Source organism: Manacus candei, unplaced genomic scaffold (assembly GCF_025592945.1).
Source record: "Manacus candei isolate 608988 ecotype Guabito, Panama unplaced genomic scaffold, ASM2559294v1 h1tg000071l, whole genome shotgun sequence".
Taxonomy (NCBI): domain Eukaryota; kingdom Metazoa; phylum Chordata; class Aves; order Passeriformes; family Pipridae; genus Manacus; species Manacus candei.
In genome coordinates, this window is record NW_026138119.1 from 194,888 (window position 1) to 219,905 (window position 25,018).

A 25,018-nucleotide genomic window follows, 5' to 3' on the forward strand; every position below is an offset into this window, starting at 1 on the left:
CTGTTCCCTTCATTTTCTCCAATTGTTTCAATTACATTCTTATTTCATCACTCCCCAAAAGTACATCTCTGACAACACCATGCTGTCTAAAAATCATATACAATATACTTACACACCTATCATTAGTAAAAGGTGAGTTTATATAGGAGAGAACTGCAGCACTATAGAGAATAACAGCTTCGATTCTCCTGTAATCCTCCTTCATTTCAAGAAGTACCATAGAAATAGTTCTGCAACAGCAAACTCCTAGAAACTTAGGTTGCCCTTCAGAATTTTTGAAATATCTCTACCTTTTTCAGAAGAGTAAAGAAAATTCTGTCAACTAATACATTATCTATGTATCCGGAATGAAACAGCGGGGATCCACCTACAGCACTGAAGACAAAAAGCTCTCTCACAAGATTGAAGTTACTTCAGAAGGCAACCAGTTATTCTCTTGTATACATATTTCCTAACAGTTCTTTCCTGAAACTCTTCTATTATCATTCAAAATTTTCAGCATTAGCCCCATTGTTATATTCCAAGGGAAAAAAAAAGCAAACAACACAACAAAACACCACAACTCAGTGAACCCTGTAGATTATAACAGATGATACTCATCTTTGTCTATCCCGTAACATACAGATACAACCTGAAAGATCACCAGCAGTGAAATCAGGAAAAAGCTGTAGGTAGCCACCACACACAGGAATTTTCAAAACACTGCAACTGCTATTTTTTTCTTAGATCACACTGTGGCTGAATGATTCCAACAGTTCACATTACAGCCTTGCCAATCTCATGATTGATTGATTTCTTTCTTTCTCTCTTTTTAAACTTGGAAGACCTGTCTGGAAATAAAACAGCTGTTGGATGTTTTAATGGTACTTTTACATCGTAAGGAATATATTAGTCTCTCATATTACAGCCTGAGGTTGTAAACATACCAGTAATTGTCTCCTGTATTGATTACTTGAAGGTTCAACTGCACCTCTTAGGATGCAGGGAAAACCTTACTTTACAAGAGCAGCAACACTGCTTAGTCTTTCCAATCAGCAGGGAGAGGGAGGGCCTCTGATGCACGAAACCCGAAATACAACGTATGCAGCAGGATTCAAAGTCTCCAGGAGGCTGCCTGGACACCAGCAGGAACTTCAGATTCAACCTTGTAATTCAGTAACATGGATTTTTTCCTTTCATTTTCATTACCCAGGTCTTTTATTAGGCTTGTAACACACATTCATCCCAGAAATGTTTTCATTTTTATTTAGGACTGGCTTGATGTCCTAATAACTGGGTCGTATTAAAACATTCCTTACACAAGGGCGTGAGCCAATTCTATAAATGAGAGTACCTAGACAACTTCAGTGGATGTTTAGCTTCCCAGTATGTTCTTCCAGCTCATTTCAAACAATCTCAGGCTGTCATAGATGGAATGAGAACATAACTAAGTAACTTTCTTGCAATGAGACAAGAGGCTCAGCATGAAATGTGACCCCCATTAACGGTACATCTTCAGACTCTGTCACTCTCATTCACTTGTTTTATATTCACTATTTACTCCTAACATGATCTATCAGTCTACTTGTTCATTTAAACAGACTAAAGCTGTTCTGTACATAATGCTGTTTTCCTCGAGAAGATACTTATTCACTGAAACTAGTCCCCTTTGAATATTCTGATAAGCTAAATATTCCTTTAACCTGAAATTATTTTCTAAGAAGTTTCAATAACTCATACCAAGTTCTCAACACTTTTTTTAAGTACGGCCACTAGGGATGGTCAAATTTATTAAATAAGAAATATTTTAGATAAGCATCCACAGCAATTTGTGCTGGGACTCATGCTGCTCAACATATTTGCAAGTGACCTGAAAATGGGAGTGAACAATGGAACAAAAATCTGCTGATAATATTAACTAATTCAGGGGAGCAAAGAGAAGGTCTGACTGAGAGGAACTGCAGAAAGATTTATGAGATAAGCTGCTTGGACAGTAAAACAGAAAATGAAAGATCTACAGACAGCGTTAGATACAAGGGGGAAAAAAGTCTTAACTTTCCATATAAAATAAAAAGGGCAAACCACTGCAAATAAAGGCATAATCTTGGGATTTCAATAAACAGTTCCTGATGGCTACTAACCATCGACCTAACAGAATGTTAGGGATTATTAAGCAGAGCACAAAAAAACTTTCTGAAGTAACAGTATAAATCTAACCCACATTTCTACCTTGCATTTTGCAGGTAGTCCATGTGCACTCTCTCCCACTAAAAACAGGATCCAGGACTGAAACACTGCCTTGGCAGGTTGTCAAGGATGCCAACTGGCATCTGTACAAGGCATGCTCAAGTAATCCAAGGACGACTCCTTTTGGAAGAGAGCTAACTGAAGATTTAGTGGGAAGGCAACAGAGATAATGACTGAAGTCCATCATGTCAGGAGTAGCCTCAAGTTGCACAAGAAATAAGGTAAGGTTTATCTAGTGAAGGTAGAAAATACCATGTTCAATTCAAGCAAAGAATGTGGTACTGGACAGAGCTGAGGAAATCCTGCCAGCTGGGTGCCAAGCATGCAAGGAGCCTACAAGTGTTTAAAGAGAGAGCGTAAGAGTTCATGACGAGGAATCCTTCAAGGCATTGGGGGTCACTAATATAGAGACAGCAGTTCTGGTCCAGGAAGCCTGAGCAGAATTCCTGATCTCTTGTTGTCCAGGTTCAGTGACTTAAAAACATCAACCCTTTTTAGCTCCAGTTTAGCATCATACTAAATCACAAGTAAAACCATTAAACAGTTCATTATATTGGACTACATTCACTAACAATGACCTGCGTGCAGAAATATTCCCAGGTGAAATACTGACTACAAAAACAGTTCACCAAATGGCTACTTGGTGCATGTCACAAAAGAATAGGAGACAGTATGAACACTGGACAGCATTTTAACTACAGGTCTTCTTTTTAATACATCTTTATGTTGTATTACACATGTATTTATTCAGCACCCAAGAGAAATACTCATTCCAAAAGTACATATGCATTTGTATGACCTAAAAATCTCAACCTAACCCCATTTTTCTGAATAGGAAATGGAGTGAACCATTCCTTCTATATACAGTATTCTTCATGTGCACATGTCAGTCATTAGTACTTGTCTGTCAATGGGCTACAGATAAATAAGGTTCACACTCACCTAAATATGGAATTGTAGGAACCATTTTTAAGCTTCTGATGTACTCTCGTGTCCTCTTGTAATTATCTTCCTTAGACAGTAAGTAGTCCAGCTTCTCAAAGGTGGTCTTGTCTTTACGATTCAGAAGCTACAGAGAACATGTAGATCATAAAATTTTAAAAGACAAGTCCCCACAAAGCCAACAACAATCAATAGCTTGCTGAATCACACAAAGAAAAGCATAGTAAATTTAAGACTAAATTCATTATCATCACTCAAACCAGCATAGTATTTGAAGATGTGCTACCTGTTAAGAAAAAAAGAAGCAATTCAGCACAAGTCTTAAGCTATGAACAAATATGACCATTATTTCTGAATACTTTGTCAAGGATTCCCATATCACTACATCAGTTTTGAATAAGATCAGCAATATTACATTTTTGGAGAAAAAGTATTTATTATACAGTCACCAATGTTCTCATAATTCATCAGAACTGCTAAAATCCTCTGAATTTAAAAGTACAAACAACAATGGAAAATGCTCTAAATAAATGTAAATTGTGCCATTTCAACAGTGTCTTATTAAAAGTCAAGTTTTGGAAGAAAGTATTAAGAAAGTAAACCATTTTGATATTAAATCTACATTTTCTATTGCTAGACTTACTACAGAAAACCAGAAAAACATATGGTAATGCAAAAATCCTAGTGACAGAAGACTGAAAAGTAAACATGATAGGCAACTGTAGCTATAAAAACACATTCCCTGTATCAGCTGGTTTAAGAAACCCCAGCAATATTTTTAAGATGGTTTTAGAAGCCAGTTGAGTCAGAGTGAGTGGAGAATTATGGCACTATACACTGGCTTCTTGCACGTGTCCTTTCTGATAGCAGACAGCTGCTCCATAGCACATTACTTCATAAACTCTTCCTCTGGAAAATTCCAGTTCTTGTACTACTTAGCTTGTACCACTAGCTCTTATTAAAAAAATAACAAAAAGGAGACGAATGAAAATATTTCAGGATAATTGTGCTGTTTTCTTTTAATCAGCACTGAGAATTCCTTGAGGCCCTGACTCTGCAATGTATTTTATTTTTGAACTACTGTGCCTACAAAGAGCCTCCCACCTCTTTAGGTCTAAGTCAAATCAGTCACACACTTGATGGGAGCAAATTTCCCTGTTTATCTTCCAACAGAAAGGACAATAGTCAAGGTAACACTTACAGCCCAGGTTTTGGTCAGCCTGAAGATGGGTGCGCTTTGCAGTGCTGACACCACAGACATCAGAGAATGAAGGTTATTCAGTTCTAGAAGCTTCTGAAAAAAGAGAATAATAGCTTTTAGCACATCGAAAAGGGACACAAAATTAATTAATCTCAAAGTTGCATTAATAAACCATGATTTTTTTCATTAATAAAATATAACATTTCCATCAATGACTACAGACAACGATATTATCCAACGCTGTCATGTGCAAAATTCTTAAGACCACTTTAAAAGTTGCCAATTTTCCAAATATATCCATTGATACAACAGGCATTTCAGTTGTGAGAATATAAACTGTATTTGACTTGAATTTGTTATTTTCTAAGGTTGTTCCTCCAGGAACAGAAAATAGGAAAAAATTATTTGACATATGGTTCTTGCAAATTGGTATAACTGGAGAAATTAAAATTTAATCAAGCCAAAAACATCCCCCAAAGATGCTGACGACCCTCTCAGAATTAAAACAATGCTTGATTTTGTAATCTGTTTCACAGGAAAAATTCACCTCACTTCAATGTACTTTATATTTACTCTGTGTTGACAATTACTCAAAACACGTTGGTCTCCAGTAGACAATACTTGGGAATAAAGCTGTCTCAAATGATAATGCTTGCTACAACATAGTTCCAGTAAAATAAAAAAATGAGAATTGCTGTCATGGAGCTTCTTTGTAAATCTTAAAAAGAAGCTGGGTTCATCCTTGAGTGATCCACTTATTCATTGCCCAGAAGCATTTGAGGAAGATCTGGACTTTATTGAGGGAAAAGAAGTAAAGAGAAAAAAAGAGGGCAGTGTTCCCCTTTTTGCAGGAGAAAAATCCCCCAAACAAACACTGTAACTCTTATTTCTAAGAACAACCCAGGACCTCCAAGTTGACCATCGTCCCAGTACTTGGACTACGCATTTGTACCAGGAACTCATGCAGACAAATTTTCTTCTATGAGCACAAAAATACTAAGTAAACTGATTGGAAATATTCACAATACAAAGAAGTTTTGTATAAAACTTTTTATAAAACTTCGAGAGTAAAATGTAGTGCTTGAAGTCACTACAATAACAGAGCTTTATCAGCAGTACTTTATACCAGCAAGTACACATTACAAGTAGGAATACAAGTCTCAAAACAGCTGCTTTAGAAACAAGAAATTTCTTTTCCTAAAACTTTGAAAATGGTGGGAGACAAAATCCAGAACGGTTTACAACGGCATTTGACATTAGCAACAAACAGTTGACCATTAACAAGCCAAACCACTTTTAAACTTGGTAGGCAGAGGTCCAAGGTGAGTCACACTGAACTGGGTAGTTTCATCTAATCAAGTAGAAAAGAACAGTTGTCACGCCTTTATCCTATTCAAGTGGTACAACGTAGCAGACATACCAAAACAGAACGTGACCCTCTGCAACCCAAGAATGGTTCACAGGGGTAGTGCAGAAACAAACAAAAAGCGATTAAGAGTTTGAACGATAGTATAAGAATGTTGCACTTACTTTAGCTATTTTCACAAAATGGCTCAATATTTCTGCCCTTATTTTTAAGGTCTGTGCTGTTAATATTTCTCGTACAACCCAAAAACTGACCTATAAAGTAAACACATATAACTTAATTTTTTACAAAAAAATGGACTTTATTAGATGAAATATTTGCAAACTTTCAAGATGCTCCAGGGAGAAAACAGGGTAAGGAAAGAAAAGAGTTCTTATCCCATGAATTCTCATCTGTATCATTGCAACTGCCCCAAAGTTTTACCAATGGGTATAAGAGGTAGGTAGAGAAGTGAGGCAACACCAAGATAACTGAAAGAGCAAGTGAAACACAGAAAAAAAGGAACAGAATTGCTAATGTTGTACCATGACACAATAGCAAAATACATTAGGAACAAATGGTCTAGAGGAAAAACATGAAAATGTGGACAAAGCAATTGAAAACAAGAACTGTCATTTAAAAATCTTAATCCTCATTTGGAAAGATAGTCTTAATTCACAAGAATAGTTGTGTTCAGACTCAAAGACAACTGCCAAACAGTACCTGTTCATGACAGTAATCAAACTATTTACCTGGTTAAACCTCCTAGTAAAGGCAACAATATTTGGAGCGAGGATATGTTTTTCTTTCTTATTCCATCCACAGCTGGCTAGTTCCTAGGAAACACATTTTAAAATTGCCTTAAAAACCAGAAATGAGTCCTCCTTAACACCAGTTCTAAATCATTCTTCTTTTCTTAAAACCACAAATTCAGTTTCAATCAAAATATTGTTCAACTTTCCAAATGTGTACTACTAACTTTGGAGGCCTTTACATGAAAAGGCAGAGTCAGGCAAAGAGAATTCTACCTCTGAAAAGCACTTCGCACATGATGATAAACGGAACATACACTAGAGATCTGCATGTGCCTGTGTGAGCATCAGGAAAAGCACTTCCAAACATATTTTGAATCCCAATCTCCAGCACTTAAACCTTTTGCACATAAAAATGCCAATTTATATCCGACAAGACACAGATTCTACACATGATCAGTCCATGTCTAGTCTTATGAGACTAGAAATCATATGTTTATGTAGAAAAAGAATCTGAGACACTCTACGAGGGACAGCAAAATCTACTTTCATCAGAGAAGTCAAACAGGTCAGTAACTTAAGGATATTAAGCAGTTGCCAGAGGGCTAGTAAGCAACAATGGAAAATCCTGTGCATGGCAAAATCATCTGACAAGGTTTCAAATCTGGACTGGATAGGAAGGCTGATAAATGATCCCACATACCCCTCTTGAATTTTTTTTATACTGCTGAAATACATTGTGTTCTAGAAGCACACTTCATCCCTTTTTTTTGTATGGAAGAATGCTGGCAGTTTCCTCAATGCACGCAGTCACAAGAAACTTTCCCATCAAGTGTGCAAGAAAACCCTGAAATTTGTGGAGATTGCAAACTTCAGGACTTGGAAAAAACTCTAAATAAAGTTACACAGAAATCGAGAATGTATGGGCAGTTATTTCTGCTGGAGAACAAAGAATTGTTAACCAGACATCCTCTTACTGAACTTTGCACAGTAACATGCAGATGTGTTTTTTAGTAATAGCTGTCAAAAAGCAGGATAAAACCCCAGAAAGTGCCAGGTTTAAAGGATGTTTGTGTGTTTGAGATAAGACTTGGCAACTAGAACTCTAAAATCTTAAGTATTTCCATCTATACATAGGCCCATGTTAAAAGAACAAAACCATAAGTTTCAACCAGAAAATGTTAACCTTCTTAGTCTAATAACTTATCTAATAACAAAATGGAGGTTGATGACAAATACACAAACTATTTCTTGCTTTAAAACCTAGTCCTACAGTTAGCAGAATTTCAGGATAGAAGCAATTGTTTATTTTTGGCAAACAAATAATATTGGTAATTCCAATAAAGTGTAAGTCAGAAAGCACAAATAAAAAACTAACAGTTTATGGCAACTGCTACTTATTCACAAACCTGAATTCTAGAAGGAGCTGAAAATAAGTTAGTTTTTTTCTGATAACTCCTCACTAAGTTACATCTATCTGCCAGAGTAGCATTTCAGGAAATTTCATTTCTAAAACTCAAAACGAAGCAATGACAAAGGAAAAGAAGAACAGCAAATTGGTATTTTGTTTTGCTATAAAATTATATGGCAAAGATGTTTCATAGCAAGTAAAGCAAATGCAAAATTCACTTTAGATATCAGTATCTATAGTTTTATATTTTATTTTTTTGTTCATTCATCTCCTCAGAGTATGACACTGGCTCTACTTTTGGCAGAGGTAGTTAGAACAAAAAAACCCATCTGTTTTATTTTAACTGATATTTTTCTTAACAAAATTTCTTCACAAAAAAGTGTCTATGTATCAGTTTGTAAATATTGGTAGTTTTGTGTTAGCAGATTTTTCTATGGGTATTGATGGTTTCTTATCACATTGTTCATTTGCCATTTTTTTCCCTGCAGGAAAGAAGTCTCCCCAGTTGCCTGGAGAACACATGTAATTTCAGAAGCATGCAAGTGTTTTCAGCAACCAAACTGTCTTGGTGTTTTTTCAGGGGGAAGGACAAAAGAAAAAAAAAATTAATTTATCTGACAGGAAGGACAGACATCAGACAGACAAATTTTTATTTTCTTTCCTATACTTTCTCAAAATAGAGGGCTGGTAATCTCTCTGAACGATGGTAAATATAGGACAACTTGTTTTCTTGGTGATCAAATTAGATGGATTGAGCTTCTACTAAGAACCTTTCAGACTTGACTGCCCCTACTGATGTTGTCAGAAATTCAGTTCCACTGACAGAAGGGAGGGGTGGAGTTGTCCTTTATATATTCATGATATTCCACCTAAGGAAGACAAAAAGCCATAATGGATCTAAGGATATGTTCTTATACTGAAGCACCTGAAGGAGGAATCGTGTGATTCTTGTACCTTCTGCAGTAAATATATTTATTTAATCAAAATACTGAGATGACGTTTTTATGCCAATTTATCATATTCTGATAACTACCTTTATTAATTTCTGAAGTTCTTATTTCTAATTTTCAAATGCCTATGTTAACTTTCATGGTTTTTCCTCAACAGGCCTCAAGTTGCTTTCTTAAAACATTAAAAACTTAAAGGACGCTAACACATTAACTTTTAAGGGCTTGGGCTGATTTACTCCCTCAGAATTGAATCTTAAACGTGACTGTACAAATTAAAAAGCTTACCAAGTGGCTGATGCAGCCTAAAATACAGGTTATGGCCAGAGGCATGAGTCAAACTCTGAAATCAGATGTGCATTGAAAAACAGCACCAGAAGGGAGAGAAAAGAATTTTTACGTTTGATATATTTATCCTGAAGAAACACTCAACACAAAGCAGGACAGGAAGACTTCCAGAAGACAGTCATCTCCTTTGGCAACAAGCAACAAATCAAAGTAACTCAGGCTGGGTGTTACAGATTCACAGTGCTAACAGGCAATAAGCCTAGAAGAATATTAGTGCAGTGCAAGACGGTGAGCATTTTTGAATAAAAAAGCATTATTTAAATGGTTACATTTCCTCAGGCAGTGATTTCCAAAGATGTAAGCAGACGGTTTAAGAAAACCTACCTCAGGCTGTATAGCTTTAAATACTGGCATATCCATCAATGTTATCTGACTCTGAAATAAAGACAGAATTTTAAATCATGTAATATGAAGAGCTAACAATGACATATTTCCATCTGCCCTTCAATAACTACGAACCATCTGCATGTTCCTCACAGACCAGAACTGACCAGCCTGAGTTTGGCCCCCTTGCTTCAGGCTGATACACAAGCACAAACACCCCATCCTGAGAGGCACCATGTTACACTCTGGTTGTCCCCCGCTGAAGAATTTCAGTACCTGTGCCAGTCTAAGGGGACAAACCTGTGCTTGAGAGTCTTCCTCTTATGTAATAAAGAGTCTGGACAGTAACGGCAGGAAGAATTATTTCACACAGAGAACAGCATACATTTGACATTCCCTGGGCTGAAAGGCAATAAATTATTATGTGTTAATTAGTTATGACTGGAATAGGCTTTAAGGGAATCATACAGAGATTTTCAGTCCCAAAGACACACAGTTAAATTTCTGGTTTCTCTGCAGGTTGGTAGGGTCTTTGTTTTGCTCATGGCTACAGTTGGCAAATGGGACTGGAGAGAAAAAAGCAGCTTACAGAAGTTTGGAATTGAGAGTTAAAAAATATGTTACAATGATATAAGGGGGTGTGGCTACATACAGGTATGTTTTTAAAGTGTAGCACTAAATCAAGACCCTCATCAACAAGCTTCCATCTCAAACCAACAGCAGCTGGAATAGAAAACTGATGAGCCTGAAGTTACGAGCAACCTTACCCTGACTCGATCATTTTATAGATATATTTCCAGGTTAACCACAAATGTAGGACTACACTCTATGTTCTGGGCTGTCTTTGGACTTAATATTCATATTGTGATGAAATCAGACATATCTATTTTCATATGATTTTACAGTCCTGTCTAATTGTGGCTCTGTTAATTTCTGAAGGCAGTCCATGGCCATGAATCATCTGAACTTGGACGAACAGGAATGATTTTTAACTGAGTTGATGCAGATTTGCCATCCAAGTATTTTTATAAGTTTACCTAACAACAGCTCTCATCTGTGTAGTGTGTATTAGTGTTCAAAAAGACCCACACAAATCTGTTCCAAAGTGACAAACTTATGGGAATAAGGTAGGCCTATCTCCAAGACTTTTTTTTGGCAAACAGGTATTATACGAACTTTTGCCAAATAACAAAACATCATTTTGATGCTTAGAATGTTAATGAAAACATTCAACTATGTACAGTAGCTTTTATCCTCACTCCTTCCTGCTCTCCAGCAAGTTAACATGCAAATTAAAAACAAGGGGCAAGGGACAAGAATTGCACTGAATGTTTGCCAAAACGGCAGTTCTATTTTCGGTTTAGCATTGAAAAACTGGTAATAAGGAATGCCAATTGTTTCCTCTCTACAAGCTTCTTCCTTGCTTTTAAGAAACTGATTTTTCTGAGAAACTAATGTTTCAGCAGAAAAGATGAGTATCTGTGGTTTCAGTTAAAAAAAAACTGAACCAGACTGTGTTTAGTGGGCGTGGTGGTATGAGGTCAAAGGTTGGACTTGATGATCTTGCAGGACTTTTCCAACCTTTAGGATTCTATGATTCTATATGTAACATCTTTAAACCTATGCTAGGATTTTTAAAACACTAGTAAAAATTCAAATGGCTTCACACAGGAAAACAAATATGCTGTGTCAGGTCAGTACCAAGTAATTAAATGCCAAGACATGTCTATTTTGTTGAAGTTGATATAATCAGAAATTTGCTTTCAAGAACACTCGAAGTTCATTTAAAAATATTTTTTTTTAAGCAGAAAGGTTTTATAGAATTTTTTTTTTGTACCCTGAATGTTATACAAGCTTAAATGCAAAAATAACATTTCTACTTACAGCAAACTCCTCAGGAGTTACTTTCAACACATCAAATACAACTGCATCGTAGCTTTTATTGGCATAATCTGAACTTCGCCCTTCCAGAGAATCTGAGCTGCTACTACCCTACAAAGAAAAAATAGTAGGCTTATCTGCAGAATGATGAATTGCATCTCAAATTCAGAAAATAAATATGTGTAAAAATACTAAGTAATGACAACAAAATGTATGAAATTCAAAAAGTTTCAGACACCGAATCATAAAATTTAGTTTAGCACTGTTCACTAATGTTTCTGACTTTCTTCTGCAGACTTTAGTGACATACAATTTTAGCTCTACAAAATTTCCAGCTTTAGTAAACCACTTTTAAAATCACAAACTAAATAAAAGAGTTTAATATTTAAATTAAATACGCAACATAAAAAGTGGGTAGATCCAAGTCAAGCTGCTCTATCCATAACATTATAAACAAGGGAAAAATTGACACATCCTGAAATTTAACTGGGAAACTACTGATTAGGAAGCCTGACATTTCTGCTGGTCAAACCCAAGAAGAGAATAAAGGGGCATTAGTAGAAAGGCAGATAGGTATGCTTTATCATGAAAGTGGGAAGTCAGCATTCAGAAAGAGAAGCACTGCCTCAGTATCGACAGACATGTGGGTAAAGGATCAAGATTAATACAGTCTTGTTAGACTTCCAAAGATTTTTCATGTGGTTCGTCACTCCAAAGCCATTCAGCCCTAGCATAGACTGTCCTTGCAATGATAAAAAATTATTTACAAGACAGTTGTTACAGGAACTAGAAATATGTTAATCAGCAGAGAATTATGCATAGATAAGTGATGTTTATTATATATTCAACAACCTGGAAAACAGTGTAGAATTGTTGCAGACTATGGATTTTCATTTTATTTATTTAAATGTGGAAAAAAACCCCCAAAACTGGCAATGAAAAACTGAAAAGGGCCTTCACGAGATTTGACTAAGTCTGGAAAAGGAAAGGAAAAAATATAAAATGCATTATGAATATGCTCCTTTAGAAATCCATGGTGCACCCAACTCTGGAATACATATGCAGTATAAGTCTCCATCTTAAAGCTGGAAAAAAGTACCACCAATCCCACATTTAAAATGTGTGCTTTACTGGGCAAGCTTTACTGTAGCTGATTTATAATATTTCATCATAATATTAGATGAAAGTAGAAAAACCAGAAAAGCTCAGTGGGGCAGTAATTCCCAAGCAGTGCTCCCTTGCCTCTCATGGAGCTGTGCACTGCAGCTCAACACAGAATGAGGCAGTTTCTGGAAGCAGCACAAAAAAGCTGCACGGTCTGCAAAGGATACAAAAGGTTAACGTGAACAAAATCTTAGAGCACTTTTTTACTAGCAGACTAGCAAACTGAAAAAAAAAAAAGAAGAAAAAATGCAATTGGATATTTCTGGTTCAATTTTGATGGTACATTACGTTGCTCTTAATTGAAAAATAATAAACGGCTGCTCTAAGTTACAGAGTGACAGGTCAAAAATGCTATTTAAAACTAATCAAAATGAGTAATCATCATCAACAATGACAAAAAAAAGTGTCTGTGAACACTAAGAACCACGGAGTGTTCTAAAATTACTCTGCTGTCATGCCAGCCCTTTTTCTTACAAACGGTGTGGCATTTGACTAGCAGTGGAAAGGGCTTCTGCGAAAGCTGAAAAAAGCCAAAATTTCCAATTTGATATAGGAGCTAATAAAATCCAAGGAACTGTACCTCTGGAGTGGCAGAGGTGACCATCACATTGGCCATGAAGTCATTCCTTTTATACATGCTCTCCCCAAGACACAGGAAGTTTCAGCTCAGCCAGCACTGGTTGAAAACAGAAAACAGAAATTCCTGCAAAGCAAATGTATTTGGGGAAATAAATAAAATTTATAAAAACACCACAACACACACACGCACAAAAAAACCCCATCCATAAAGGAGATTTCATTTTTCTTTCTCAGAGCAAAGAACTTATGAAACAAGATTATCTCAGGAGACAGATTCTCTTTTCTTTTCCAGGTACCAAATTGTAAACGAGTACAAGCAAATATCGCTAAAGTCACGCCAAGTCCCTATCCCTACTTCCACTCATCTCAAGAATTATGGGGAAAACAGAATATTATTTATCATTGCCATTGAATTAGGTTATATATGAAGTCCCTGCCAGGCAGTATGCATCCAGAAACTGTAGGCTACCAAGAACTGCTTACACAACTACCAAGTCAGATCAAGCTCTGGTTCTGTTTACACTGAGCAAACAAACAGCAGGGTGGTTTCATCGTTCCCTACAGCACACATAGATGAGTTCCATGGCCACCACTGCCACTGACTCCTGCACATGGACTCTGTCAGCAAAATCTGTAGTTGCTCAAATATGCAACTAGGGATACTCTGCCGCATGTCCCTCTGCATCCTTGCTCCTCCCCACAACACTGATTACACCAACAGGAAAATGCTGGAAACGCAAACAGCTGAGAATAAAAAGAACCTCTTATTTACCCTCTTTAGAAGGATGAGGTCTTCACTTCTCAACCCTACAAAGACAAAAAACAATTCTCCCCACTGTCTCATGTGAAACAAGGCAGTAATTGTGCTTCAGAGAATGCCAAAATCTCCTGTTAGACAAGGCAAGAAGCAACTTCCTTTATCTTCTGTCCTGATAAAATTAACTCATATTTTGAGCGCTAACAGACTGCAAAGTATTTCTAGGTCTGGAGTTGCTCCTGCTAATAGTCCTTAGAGATACTGAATTGGAAAGCAATTTTGCAGATGTAATTTCTTTAATATGTGGCATTTGCATCAGGGCCACAAAAATATACTTATGTCCTCCTTCCCTGCCTTTTTGACTAGGCTTTCCAGTGTATGGGGGCTCCAAAATGGGGAAGAAAAATCCCATATGTGAACTTGCATACTGCCTAAATTCAGTTTTACTCCAAATTTTAATGTTCATTATATCCAAATGAGACAGAAGTGCTCTAATATCTGAAACCAAAAGCACCAATGTACTTTTGCTTTTCAACGTTCAGTACATACAATAAAGCTTGCAAGGCTAGAAACTTTCATTCTAGAAAGCATCGAAATAGATTTTTCCCCCTAAATGTCTCAAATATAACACAAGCTTTAAAAATGCACTGCTTTTTCCTATGTGTAGAGGTTTCTCCAAGATCTACATCTATGAAAAAAATACTTCTATACACACCCATTTGCTTTGCTGCCTTGAGGAAAGTCAGAGAGAGCAATTATCCTTTTATGTCAAATCCACCTAGTCATTTGAAGTATTTCTACACCTGCTATCACAGAAAGGATCACTCTGCACACAGAGTAACACAGGAGCTAATACTAAGCCTACTGTAACAAGAGGCTGTCAGACAACATAAAGATATTAAAAACAGTGCTCCCCCACACTTGCAATATTTCCCTCCAACAAGATTTAAAAATTTTCTGAAATTCTGAAAATTATCAAAGGTCCAATATGTTGGCAATAAAAAGTAAAAAGTTAGTGAAATGATATATAACTTCTTTTCACAGCTTTTAATTCTTACAATTTCTTTTAACTTGCTCAGGTTAATAATTAAAACTATGCATTACAAAAACAGTGCTAAAAATCAAAACAAAGAAAACACCCTCTCTGCACAGAGGGTTCACATGCACATTGCAGATCTCATTCACAGTCTGCCAGAAAAAAAGTGGATAAATCAGGATGCAAACATACATACCACCAGAGGTTGTCTGTTCTTTGCCAACTTAGCAAACCCATTTAGATATGTAGCACACTCTGAAGCAAAACTGAAGACAGTGCAAGAACAAGTAAACTGGAAAAAAAACAAAAACACCATCAAAATCAAGCACAGAAGTAATCCCTATAGCCATTATTTTACCAGCATTTGTCAAATTTTGTTATCTATGCCACTGAAGTGACACTCTCTGAAAGCAAAAATGCAAATTTCACATTGCTGTTAGTAATATGCATGTAATGCAATTCAAGTGCCCATAAGTTCATTCTCAGTACTAGTTACCCAAGTCACCAGAAAGTCACTGAGACTCTTAAGCACAGATACCACCTCTGGCCAAGGAAGTCTCTATGGCCTAATTTCTGAATGCTAGCAGAGCAATCTGGGGAAGTTATTGACTGTTCACACTCCTCTCAGCAAATACAAGAACCATGTCAGCAACCACTGATGATCGTTGTTCTTACTGATATTCTTATTGGAGGAAACAATACTGAGCTAGACAGCCTTCTGATCAGCCCTAGTTCAGCCCTTCTGGACTCCACAAGTTAACTGGTTTAGCTGATTTCAAACCCCGTTTACTTACTATTTTCATTAGTTGGTTATGGTTTTCCTAACAGCACTGAGTCATGAACTGAGAGCTGCAGCATCCTTTTAGGAAAAAATACTTCAGTATTCTACCAAAATATAACTGTTCTTTCTTAAGCTTAAATTAGTTGGACAACTGGTTCAGTGAACATAATTAAAGAGCACTGGGTCCCTGCCTGGGCATGGATAAATTTGGTTAGAATCAACGGAAGTTACCAGTTGGGTTTGCTTTTATTTTTTTTTTAAATAAATTTAGAGCAGAATAGAGTTCCAGTTGGAAGGGATGTACAATGATCATCTAGTCTTACTGCCTAACTGCTTCAGGGATGACCAAAAGCATGTTATTAAGGGCATCGCTAAAGGATCTTAAACACTGACAGGCATGGAACACCAACCACCTCTCCGGGAAGCCCATTCCAGGGTGTGACCACTCTCTCAAGCAGAGAAATGCTTACTGATATTCAGTCTGAACCCTACCTGGTGCAGCTTTGAACCATTCCCTTATGGCCTGTCCCTGGATCCCAGGCAGAAGAGATCAGCACCTCCCTCTCCACATCCCCTCTCAGGAAGCTGAGGAGAGCAATGAGGTTGCTACTCAAGCTCCTTTTCTCCAAAGTAGACAATCATAAAGCCCTCTGCTGCTCCTCAGAGGATATGTCTTCCAGTATTTGGTATCAGGAAGATTAGCTGTCATCCATCAAGATGAGGGAATGAAGAATACCAAAAGCGTCTGCCTTCCACAAGACCAACAATGTAGTACTGCACTTCATTGGCAATGCCTAGCCTAAGGACACATTTACAACAGACCACATAGAGCTCATTTTCAGTTCTGAATTGTTTTTCATCATTGCATTCATTTTCCTCTTTCTTCACTCCTAAACTATTCCTCCAGATGTTCACCATTACAACCTTTCTTTCCTTGTTGAACAACAAAGTCATACTCAGATGCTGTAGGGGTAGAGTACAAATGGCAATATGCTAGCACAGCTAACGTACTAAAAGAGGAAAAGGACTCTATTATGAAAACAGAATCAAACAATAACAGGGTTATATTTCTGCCTCTGTGCTTGCAATCAGCTGCTGATGTGAAACTTGTATCACCAGCTACATCATGTCCAGCTTCTGCCCAGAGGCTCTTAGGGGCAGGCTGGGGAAAGTCCAATCTTTTTGTTTTATTGGTAATAAAGACCAAAAGGCAATTAGCATCACAGTATCTAAAACCACACACTGCTTGTTCTCCATACCTAGATATTACATACCATTTCCCCCTTCACACTGTTTCTTTTGTTTAGTATCATCATTTTAATATTAAAACCAGAAAAAGAGTAAATTCAAAAGGATTTCAAAATCTTCTGTCTGCCACCAGAGCCCTTTCACCACATATGCTTCATGCACAAACACAGATCTGGGACTGGACAGTGGAGCTGTGTAAACCCTCATAATGCTTTATAGAAAAAAAGCTCTTTTAATTTCTAAAAGTCCTTTTGAAGTAATTCAACATTAGACCTTGATGGACATCTTGTACAACATGAAAAATGCCTGAATTTAGATAATAATTTTCTACTAACAGGTTATTAAGAAAAAAGCAATCAGGCTACAGAAGAGTAGTCATATAAATGTGATGTCTTTTTAAAGATCCTTCTAGGAAAACACTCTTGTGTATTTTCAGTATCCACTTCACCTGAAAGTCCCTAATATAGTTCATTATGCTTTAGGCAACAGTACCACCTATAGATAAAATACACCATGGACAATTTAGCATGCACATTTTTTCATACACATCCTTTTCTGAGAAACTTGTTACTATAGTTAATGATGAATAATGAAAATTTAAGGGAAATAAAATTCATAATTTAGTACATAAATCCCTATATTGGAGATAATGGAACATGAACACAAAGAGGAGGAAAGCACTTCCGCATGTCAAAGGAAACAAAGTGAAAAATATTTCTATGTTAACAGTAACTACAAAAGCAATACATGTCCTCAAGAAAAAACAAATAATATATAATAAACCTCCACCAAGTGAAGAACCCAATAACCATCTTGATCCATATCAAGACAAGAGCTGCAGCACTCTCTCCAGCCAAGTCCTCCCTCAACAGTCACCACCCTTCATATGTTGGCAAACTTGCATAGGTTAGAAGGCCAAGGGAAGTTATACCTTAAGGTAATCTTCATGAAACAGTTACAGGAAAAGAAAATTATCTTAAGTTCTCTTTCAGAAGAGAACTGACAGACAGTAATCTCTGCGATCTGGTATCAAATGTAAGTGAAAATATAGAAATACCTGTAACTTCAAATACAGTTGCATACTTACAGTGGAATAAGGCAGCTGTGCACTCAACCCATTTTGGTGCACACCTCCATTAGTCCTTTGCTGGGTCTAGCTCTGGCTATTCAGCAGGTTTATCTCTTGTTTAAAAGCATGACATTCCTGTAAATAACAGGAAACAGGATTACAGTGACATTTGCTTTACAACTCAGTTCTTCTCAAACTGGGCACTGTTCACCTAATACGTGCACTCTGGTATTTTTGTTTTTACCTCTCCTCAACTCTCACGGCTAGTCCCCCATTCTAGTTTCACTGATATGTGACAAACTCTCAAACAAAAGAAAAGAATACATCACAGAGGGAAGAGTAACATATTATGAATTTCATAACTAAATATACTCCAAATATGTGTCTGTAATTCCCTCACTCTGTCAATTGCTACATTCATATATAAGGTCTCTAAGGCAAAGAATATCTGTTCATATTTTAGAGAGACCAACACAGATTTCATTTTTTTCAATAATCAGTAAGACAAGGGACTACATACGCTCTATTTTGTTGGGTTAAGAACAACAGGCTGCAGACAAAGGGCCTAATGCACTTCCACAATCGAGAATTTCAGCAACGGTTCCTTCTCCACTACCTGCCAAAGCCCCAGACTGACCAAAGCCTCCAGGAGCCAGATCAAAAACTGCCTGAAGTGATCTGAAAACAGATCTCAGCCAACCAAGGCTCTCAACAGGACCTGCACAGTATCATCCACATCATATACAAATAGTTTTCAAATTTATTCCTAAAGACCGCTGGAGGTGGCCAACCCCAAGTGGTTTCCATCTGCTCCCCCCACACCCCACACCCGTACCAAGGCTGTTTCCACTGTCCGCCAGCCTCGCACCGCGAAGCACCAGCCCCATGTGTCCGCATGGAGCACGCTCCGCCTCACCGCACCGGGCCGGCCCTGAGCCCCCCGCCAGCGGGCAGCGCGGGCAGCGCCGCACTGGAGCGTCATCGCCCGGCGGGTGGGGGTCCAGGGCCTGCCGAGAAAGGCCGCGGAGCACGGCGGGCGCCCGCGAAGTGGGAGACGCCACCGGGCCCTGCCAGAGCCCGGCGTCCTCCGCCCGTGCACCTGCCGCGCCCCGCAGGAGGCGGCCCGGGCCCGGCACGGCCGGCGCCGATAGGGCTGCGCCTCGCACCGCCCCTCGGGGGCCCGGCAGCCGCCGGCCTCCTGCAAGCGGCGCCCCCGGAGAGTGGGCGCCCGGCCCGGCCCGGCGCCACAGAGCTGCGCCCGCAGCACACGCCCGAAGCGCGGACGGGGGACGGCGGACGGGCGGACGGGCGGACGGGCGGACGGGCGGGCGGACGGGCGGACGGGCGGGCGGGCGAGGGGCTGCGGAGGCCGGTCCCACCTGTCTTGCCGGGCACGCGGGGCTCGTCCGTTTCTCACCTGCTCGGGGCCAGCTGCCTCCAGCGTCGCCCACGAGCCCTCTCGGCGCAGGGACGGCACCGGGGCGGGGGTGGAAGGGAAGTGCCCTCAGCACCGCACCCGCCAGCCCGGCCCTCACCGGTGCCGGTGCCGCTCCCGCCGCCGCCGAGGACGAGGCCCAGCCCGGCGGGGACCGCGGGGCGGGGCTGAGGGGCGCGGATTGACGCGCGCGCCAGCCAACTGCCGCCCCGCGCGGGAGCGCGCGCGCCAATGGGGGCGGGCGGGGCGGGAGCGCGCGAGCGCAGGTGCCGCTGCGCCGGCCTTGGCCACACCCGCCCCGCCCGCGCTCCTGGGCGCCCTCTGGCGGCCTCGCCTGCGGCTTTCCGGGCCCGGCCGGGCCGCGGGGCCGGGGCAGGGTCGGGGGAGCGGGGCCGGACCCCGCACGGCCCGGGTGTCCCGCAGACCACCACGCCCGCACTCCCTCCCGCCTGAGTCCCAGCCCCTAGGGCAGGGTCAGAGAAGTGCCGTCCATCCGCTCCCCTCGCGGCAGCACCGGCTGTGCCTTGCCCTTCCTATCGACGAACCTCTGGGAACCCCCACACCGAACCCGGGCCCGGGTTCAGGTCCGGACGTTGATGCTCCAGGCCCCGGCAGTGAAATGACAGAATAGTATGTGTTCTTCCAAGGCCATTAAACAGAGCTTTGTGGGCCTCTTGAAGATACTTTATTGATACTTGAAGATACGAGGCGAAAGAAAGGTGCGCTTTTCGCTGATTGGCAGCTTCTCTAAAAGCCCCGTTCAGGGTAGTGTGCTCTTGGCTCTGTGCACTGGTACTACGTGCAGGGCTGAATCCAGCCCCTCACACCGGGCTCCAGTTTTGCACGTTAGAGAACAAAAGCCAAGTGAGGGTACCTGAAGGAAGCTCCGAGATACTGCACGATGCCCAGACTACATTGAGAAGGCATCTTTCCAGTCTCCTGCTTGCTAAAGGTTTTCAATCGCTATCAAAGCCAGAGCACTTTAAACATCTTCAGACATCCCAATTAAACTTGTATGAGCTTGCTTTTCAAAGCAGAAAGATTCAATTTGAGAATAAACTATTAAAATTAACATAGATTTGAGATTTGCTTGTGAGTACTGATACAACTCCAATAACCACATCAAAGCCAAAAGCACTATATGGGAAGGTATTTTCCCTACATTTTCCTCCCCCTCAGAGAGGCTGAAGAATTAAAATTGATGTCATGTGAATCACTAATCACTTAATAGACTATTCTTATTTGAGTTTGTCCTACTAAGTACTGCCACTACTTTCACACTACACACACTTTCCTCTAAAACTTCCAGCATCAGCTCCCACTAAAGCAAGAGTAAGGTATTCTCCAGCAAAATGTTTTCCTCTCTGTCTCACTGTGCCAGGACATTAAAACAGCAGTTCATGGACTACAGTCCTCTTTAAAAAATATACATTAGTTAGTCATATTTCTACAAGAATTCAGGAAAAAAGTCTGAACACTAGGTACTTCTTATCTGAATGATTATGAGATTCCAAGTCAGAATTTCCAAACTGATGCTTAAAGCACTGTAAAATGATGATGTCCTCTGCCCAGACAGGTCTCGTGCAGCACAGCAGAACAATCTCTGAAATCCTGGGTGTAAACCCTGCTTTGCTGAGAATGGAATTGCTCAGCACCTGCTCCTCTTGAAGTTGTCAAAAGAAAGACTGGAAGCCTTTTTTTTTTGTTGTTTTCTTTTGTTTGTTTGTTTTTGTTTTGTTTTGTTTTTTGTTTCTGTTTTAGGTTTCAGTAATGTACAGCACCTTAAGTAACTTATATTAAAAAATTGGCCAGCACCCTCTGGTGGAAAAAAACACATGGACATGTAACGTTACTTTAGACAATGTCATTAGCCATATAATTTCACAAAATTTTAATGAAAAGTTTCTGTCTATAGTTCAACTGACTTTGATTTAACATTCAATTTAAATTTTTCCTAAACTAATGCACAATACAATTGTAGTATGCTATTTCATGTTATTCATGAAATGTAGCATCCATGGGATCAGGCTTCATTTTTCCTGCATGGTTATTGCAGAAAGAGAATAAATTCAGTATGTCATGTTCACTGGCTATTCCAGCTTCCCTTCAAGCTGTTTTCAAGAAGTCTGCATTATGAAAAGTTAAACAATATGGCTGCATGTACACAACAATCAGGTAAACAGAACTGGGTTTTTTTTAACCTAAACAAACTTTTTTTCCTTAGCCTTCTTAACAAAACTTCTGCAAGAAATCTTTTTCTTCTATCTCCTGCTTTGCTGAGAATGGTATTTTATAGTATTTTTTAAACAAGTGTCCAATCTCTGAGTCAGTTTCTCCCTTGATGCTGAATTCAGATGTGCCAGCAAAGATGAGAGAAGTTGAGGTATTTCAGAGTATTCATAAAATTAGAAAGATTTGGTTGGAAGGGACTTAAAAATTCACCTCTTTCCACTCCCTGCCATGGGCAGAGACACCGTCTACTATCTCAGGTTGCCCCAAGTCACGTCCAAACTGGTCTTGAACACTTCCAGGGATGGGGCAGCCACAGCTTCTCCAGGCAATCTGTGCCAGGCCCTCCCCAGCCTCACAGGGAAGAATTTCTTCCCAATATCCCCATCTAGCCCCGCCCTCTGGGAGTGGGAAGGCATTCTCCCTTGTCCTGTCCCTCCAGGGCCTTGTCCAAAGTTCTTCTCCAGCTCTTTTCGAGCCCCTGTAGGTACTGGAAGGAGCTCTAGGGTCTCCCTAGAGAAGGCTCTAGGGTCTCCCTAGAGCCTTCTCTACTCCAGGCTGAACACCCCCAGCTATCCCAGCCCCTTTCCAGAGCAGAGGGGCTCCAGCCCCCTGACCATCTCTGGCCTGGATGCAGTGCTCCAGCTGGGGGGTCTCACGAGAATTACTTTAGTTTATGCAATAGTTCTTTTATTGGATATCTCTGCTGAAATAACCTTTCTACATTATTAGGGAGCAAGCAGATAAGTTGAAGTTTAACCACACATACTGTACTATGACACTGTAATTATTGCCATGGATCGCAACTTTAAACAAATATGAACCACCCAAGGTCAATGGTGTATCCCTAGACAGAACTAGATAAAGTTGAAATCCCATGCAACAAAAATGCATCATAAGGTTAGCTAGAAAGAAAAGGAGTTAAAAGAAAAACTGAATAATTTCTAAGTGTTAAGGGCAAAGGATATCAGAATTATTCTATTAGTTGGAGACATTTTTAAAATCTTAAAATAATCTGATACCCTCCACCATAATTTCCCTTATTTCCACATCTTCATGTGGACAAAACTAGCAAAGAAGGGGTTCTTTGAAACTGCCAATCAGTTTGCACACACAAGTGACTGAACACAGTGGAACTCCTTGTCTTTGTACCAGATTTTCCTCACTATACAAGGAGAGAAATCAATCTTCAGAAAGACTAGTCAGACTCATTAAACCTACAATAATCTTGTTGCTTTGCTGATATCCCTTCATTGTTTCCTCAAGTTTTTCTCTTCCAAAAGCAGTTGTGTGTCTTCCACTTTCACATGTTTTTCCATTAATCCTCAACATGTCTGTTTTCTTACCATCACGTCTCCCTTATACCTAGCCAGGGTCACTGTCCTTTGTCTACTTTGTTTTCAAACAAGCACCTCTGTAGCTTCTGTGACACTGCCTCATACTGATGAATCTCACAAAATTGCCTCAAAACATCCTCCTTCAGAACCCTCCTTTGTTTTAATGACAGGAAAGAGTTCACTATGGGTACTCTTTTCAAAACCCTTTAATCTTTTCCTCTCCTGCCTACATCTGTTGTCGTTTATTTTACACAATACAAGCCTTCTGAGGAAGTCATATCGGAATGTGTGTCTTGAACAAGGGTCTCATTTATAGTTTCAGCACAGTACAGATGGACATTTTTTCAGAGCTCTGCCTTCGTAAGCTTTCTGTTGCATCCCATCATAGAGAAGATCTTCCCTGATACTTCTTCACCCTTTTTTCTGATGCCAGAACTTCAGTTATTTGGGAGAAAGGGAGATCTCTTGTGCCCACTCACCGTTATTATACACATAGTTCTTATGTAATAAGAAAATAAGCTCAGTTTGATGGTGGATGTAGAAGTATGAGTCTTCATAAAAGTACAAAACTCAAACATCATCCATTCAGAACTAAACAATTAATAACTGGCAAAAAAGAGAAACTTCAAGAGTAGTTTGTCTCTAACAATTTTGGACTCCTAGCTGGTACATGAGTATTAAAATGCAACTTTTTAATCACACCTCAGGAATAGCATCTAAAATGCAAGCCCCTTAGTGATTAAGTAACCAAATGTAGACACTGACACCACAGATTTGCTCTAGAAGCATTTTAATTTACAAACAGCAATTCCGATTGACTTTATACCATAAAAAAAGCAATTTACAAGCAAGAAACAAATTCATCAGAACAAAATAAAGCAGCACGGAAATATTCATGTCACAAATCTAAAACCAAAGTGAATACAAGAGTAAAATATCATTTGAATAAATATTTTAAAGTTCATGCTATAAAATAATTCTTAATGGCAAAGTTACTAGATGTTACAGCATCAGCTTAGCTAGCTTCATTTACTTCACGTGGCAATGAAGTGCGAGGTGTGAGGTTCCCGGTTTATATTGCAAGATAATGACACCAAGTCAAGTCATTCAAACTGTTCAATTATTTATCATCAAAAACAACCATACAAATAAAGTTTTTTAAAAATACAATTTTTCAGTCAGAAACAAATACTGTTAAAATCGTGCAAGAGCTCTACCTCTACCCAGACCTATAACCAGAGGCTCGCAGTCCGAGTCCAAAGGCTGAATCCCTGTGGGAATGAGAGTCAGCAGTTCTGGATCTGCCATGGCAGGAGTGAGCTACAGGAGTGAGAGGCAAACCTGCTCAGTCAGAGATACGTGGCTTCACATCCCCTGAAGAAATACAGGAACACATGTCCCAGGCTTACTTGTTTGTTTAGCTTTTTTTTTTTTTAATGTAAACTTGCGTAACTTAAGTTAATGCTGTCACAGGGATGTGCAAGTACTATTAAATCTACAATATTAAATAGAACTATTCTGGCACTTGTTAAAATACATGTAAAATGCACAGAGATTATAAACTTTGAACATTTTGAATGACTTTACTAAACTTCCAATTCAATCACTGAGTATTATGAAATTTACAATTCATGAAATAAAGAGATTCATATAAAGAATTTACATAATTCCCCAAATACTTTCAAATATAAAATTTAATAAATAACCCTGACCAGTCAAAAAGCACCATTCAAGGGTAAAATTCCCTTGGAAAATAGATTAGGTGTTGCATATTTGAGTCCCTTTCAATGGTTTCATGTGAAACCTGTTTAGAAAAATGACAATAAAAGAATCACAGTAAACTAATACAAAAATTTAAATAATATATATATTTAAAGGTAAAGCTCATTCAATATTTTCCCAGCCCTTGATTTTATTCCTATTGTTCTTCCCATAATTCAACCTAAACATATTAAGAGGCCTCATTGCTTTGTCTAAAAGTAAACCAAAAGCTTCAGCATAAACCA

The 25,018-nt window shown here is 39.2% G+C and overlaps 1 protein-coding gene across 8 annotated transcripts in view; it reads right to left on the bottom strand.

Moving 5' to 3' along the window:
* RALGPS1 (Ral GEF with PH domain and SH3 binding motif 1) overlaps positions 1-19,621 on the bottom strand; it is an 80,564-nt gene extending 60,943 nt beyond the window's left edge. For 2 of the 8 annotated variants that reach the window (XR_007907752.1, XM_051807762.1), the window contains exons 1-10: positions 19,429-19,618; positions 18,030-18,146; positions 15,110-15,205; positions 13,122-13,244; positions 11,381-11,488; positions 9,497-9,547; positions 6,467-6,550; positions 5,900-5,989; positions 4,370-4,462; positions 3,169-3,295 (exon numbers count right to left, since the gene is read on the bottom strand). Coding sequence is in view for 6 of the 8 variants with exons in the window: in XM_051807762.1 (XP_051663722.1) it covers positions 3,169-3,295; positions 4,370-4,462; positions 5,900-5,989; positions 6,467-6,550; positions 9,497-9,547; positions 11,381-11,488; positions 13,122-13,178 (610 nt within the window). In the remaining 2 variants the exon portion in view is untranslated. Of the gene's footprint in view, positions 1-3,168; positions 3,296-4,369; positions 4,463-5,899; positions 5,990-6,466; positions 6,551-9,496; positions 9,548-9,796; positions 9,899-11,380; positions 11,489-13,121; positions 13,245-15,109; positions 15,206-18,029; positions 18,147-19,428 lie in introns of those variants that run through there. The other 6 variants (XM_051807766.1, XM_051807765.1, XM_051807768.1 and 3 more) reach the window with 4 other exon arrangements.
* Positions 19,622-25,018: the final 5,397 nt, after the last annotated feature.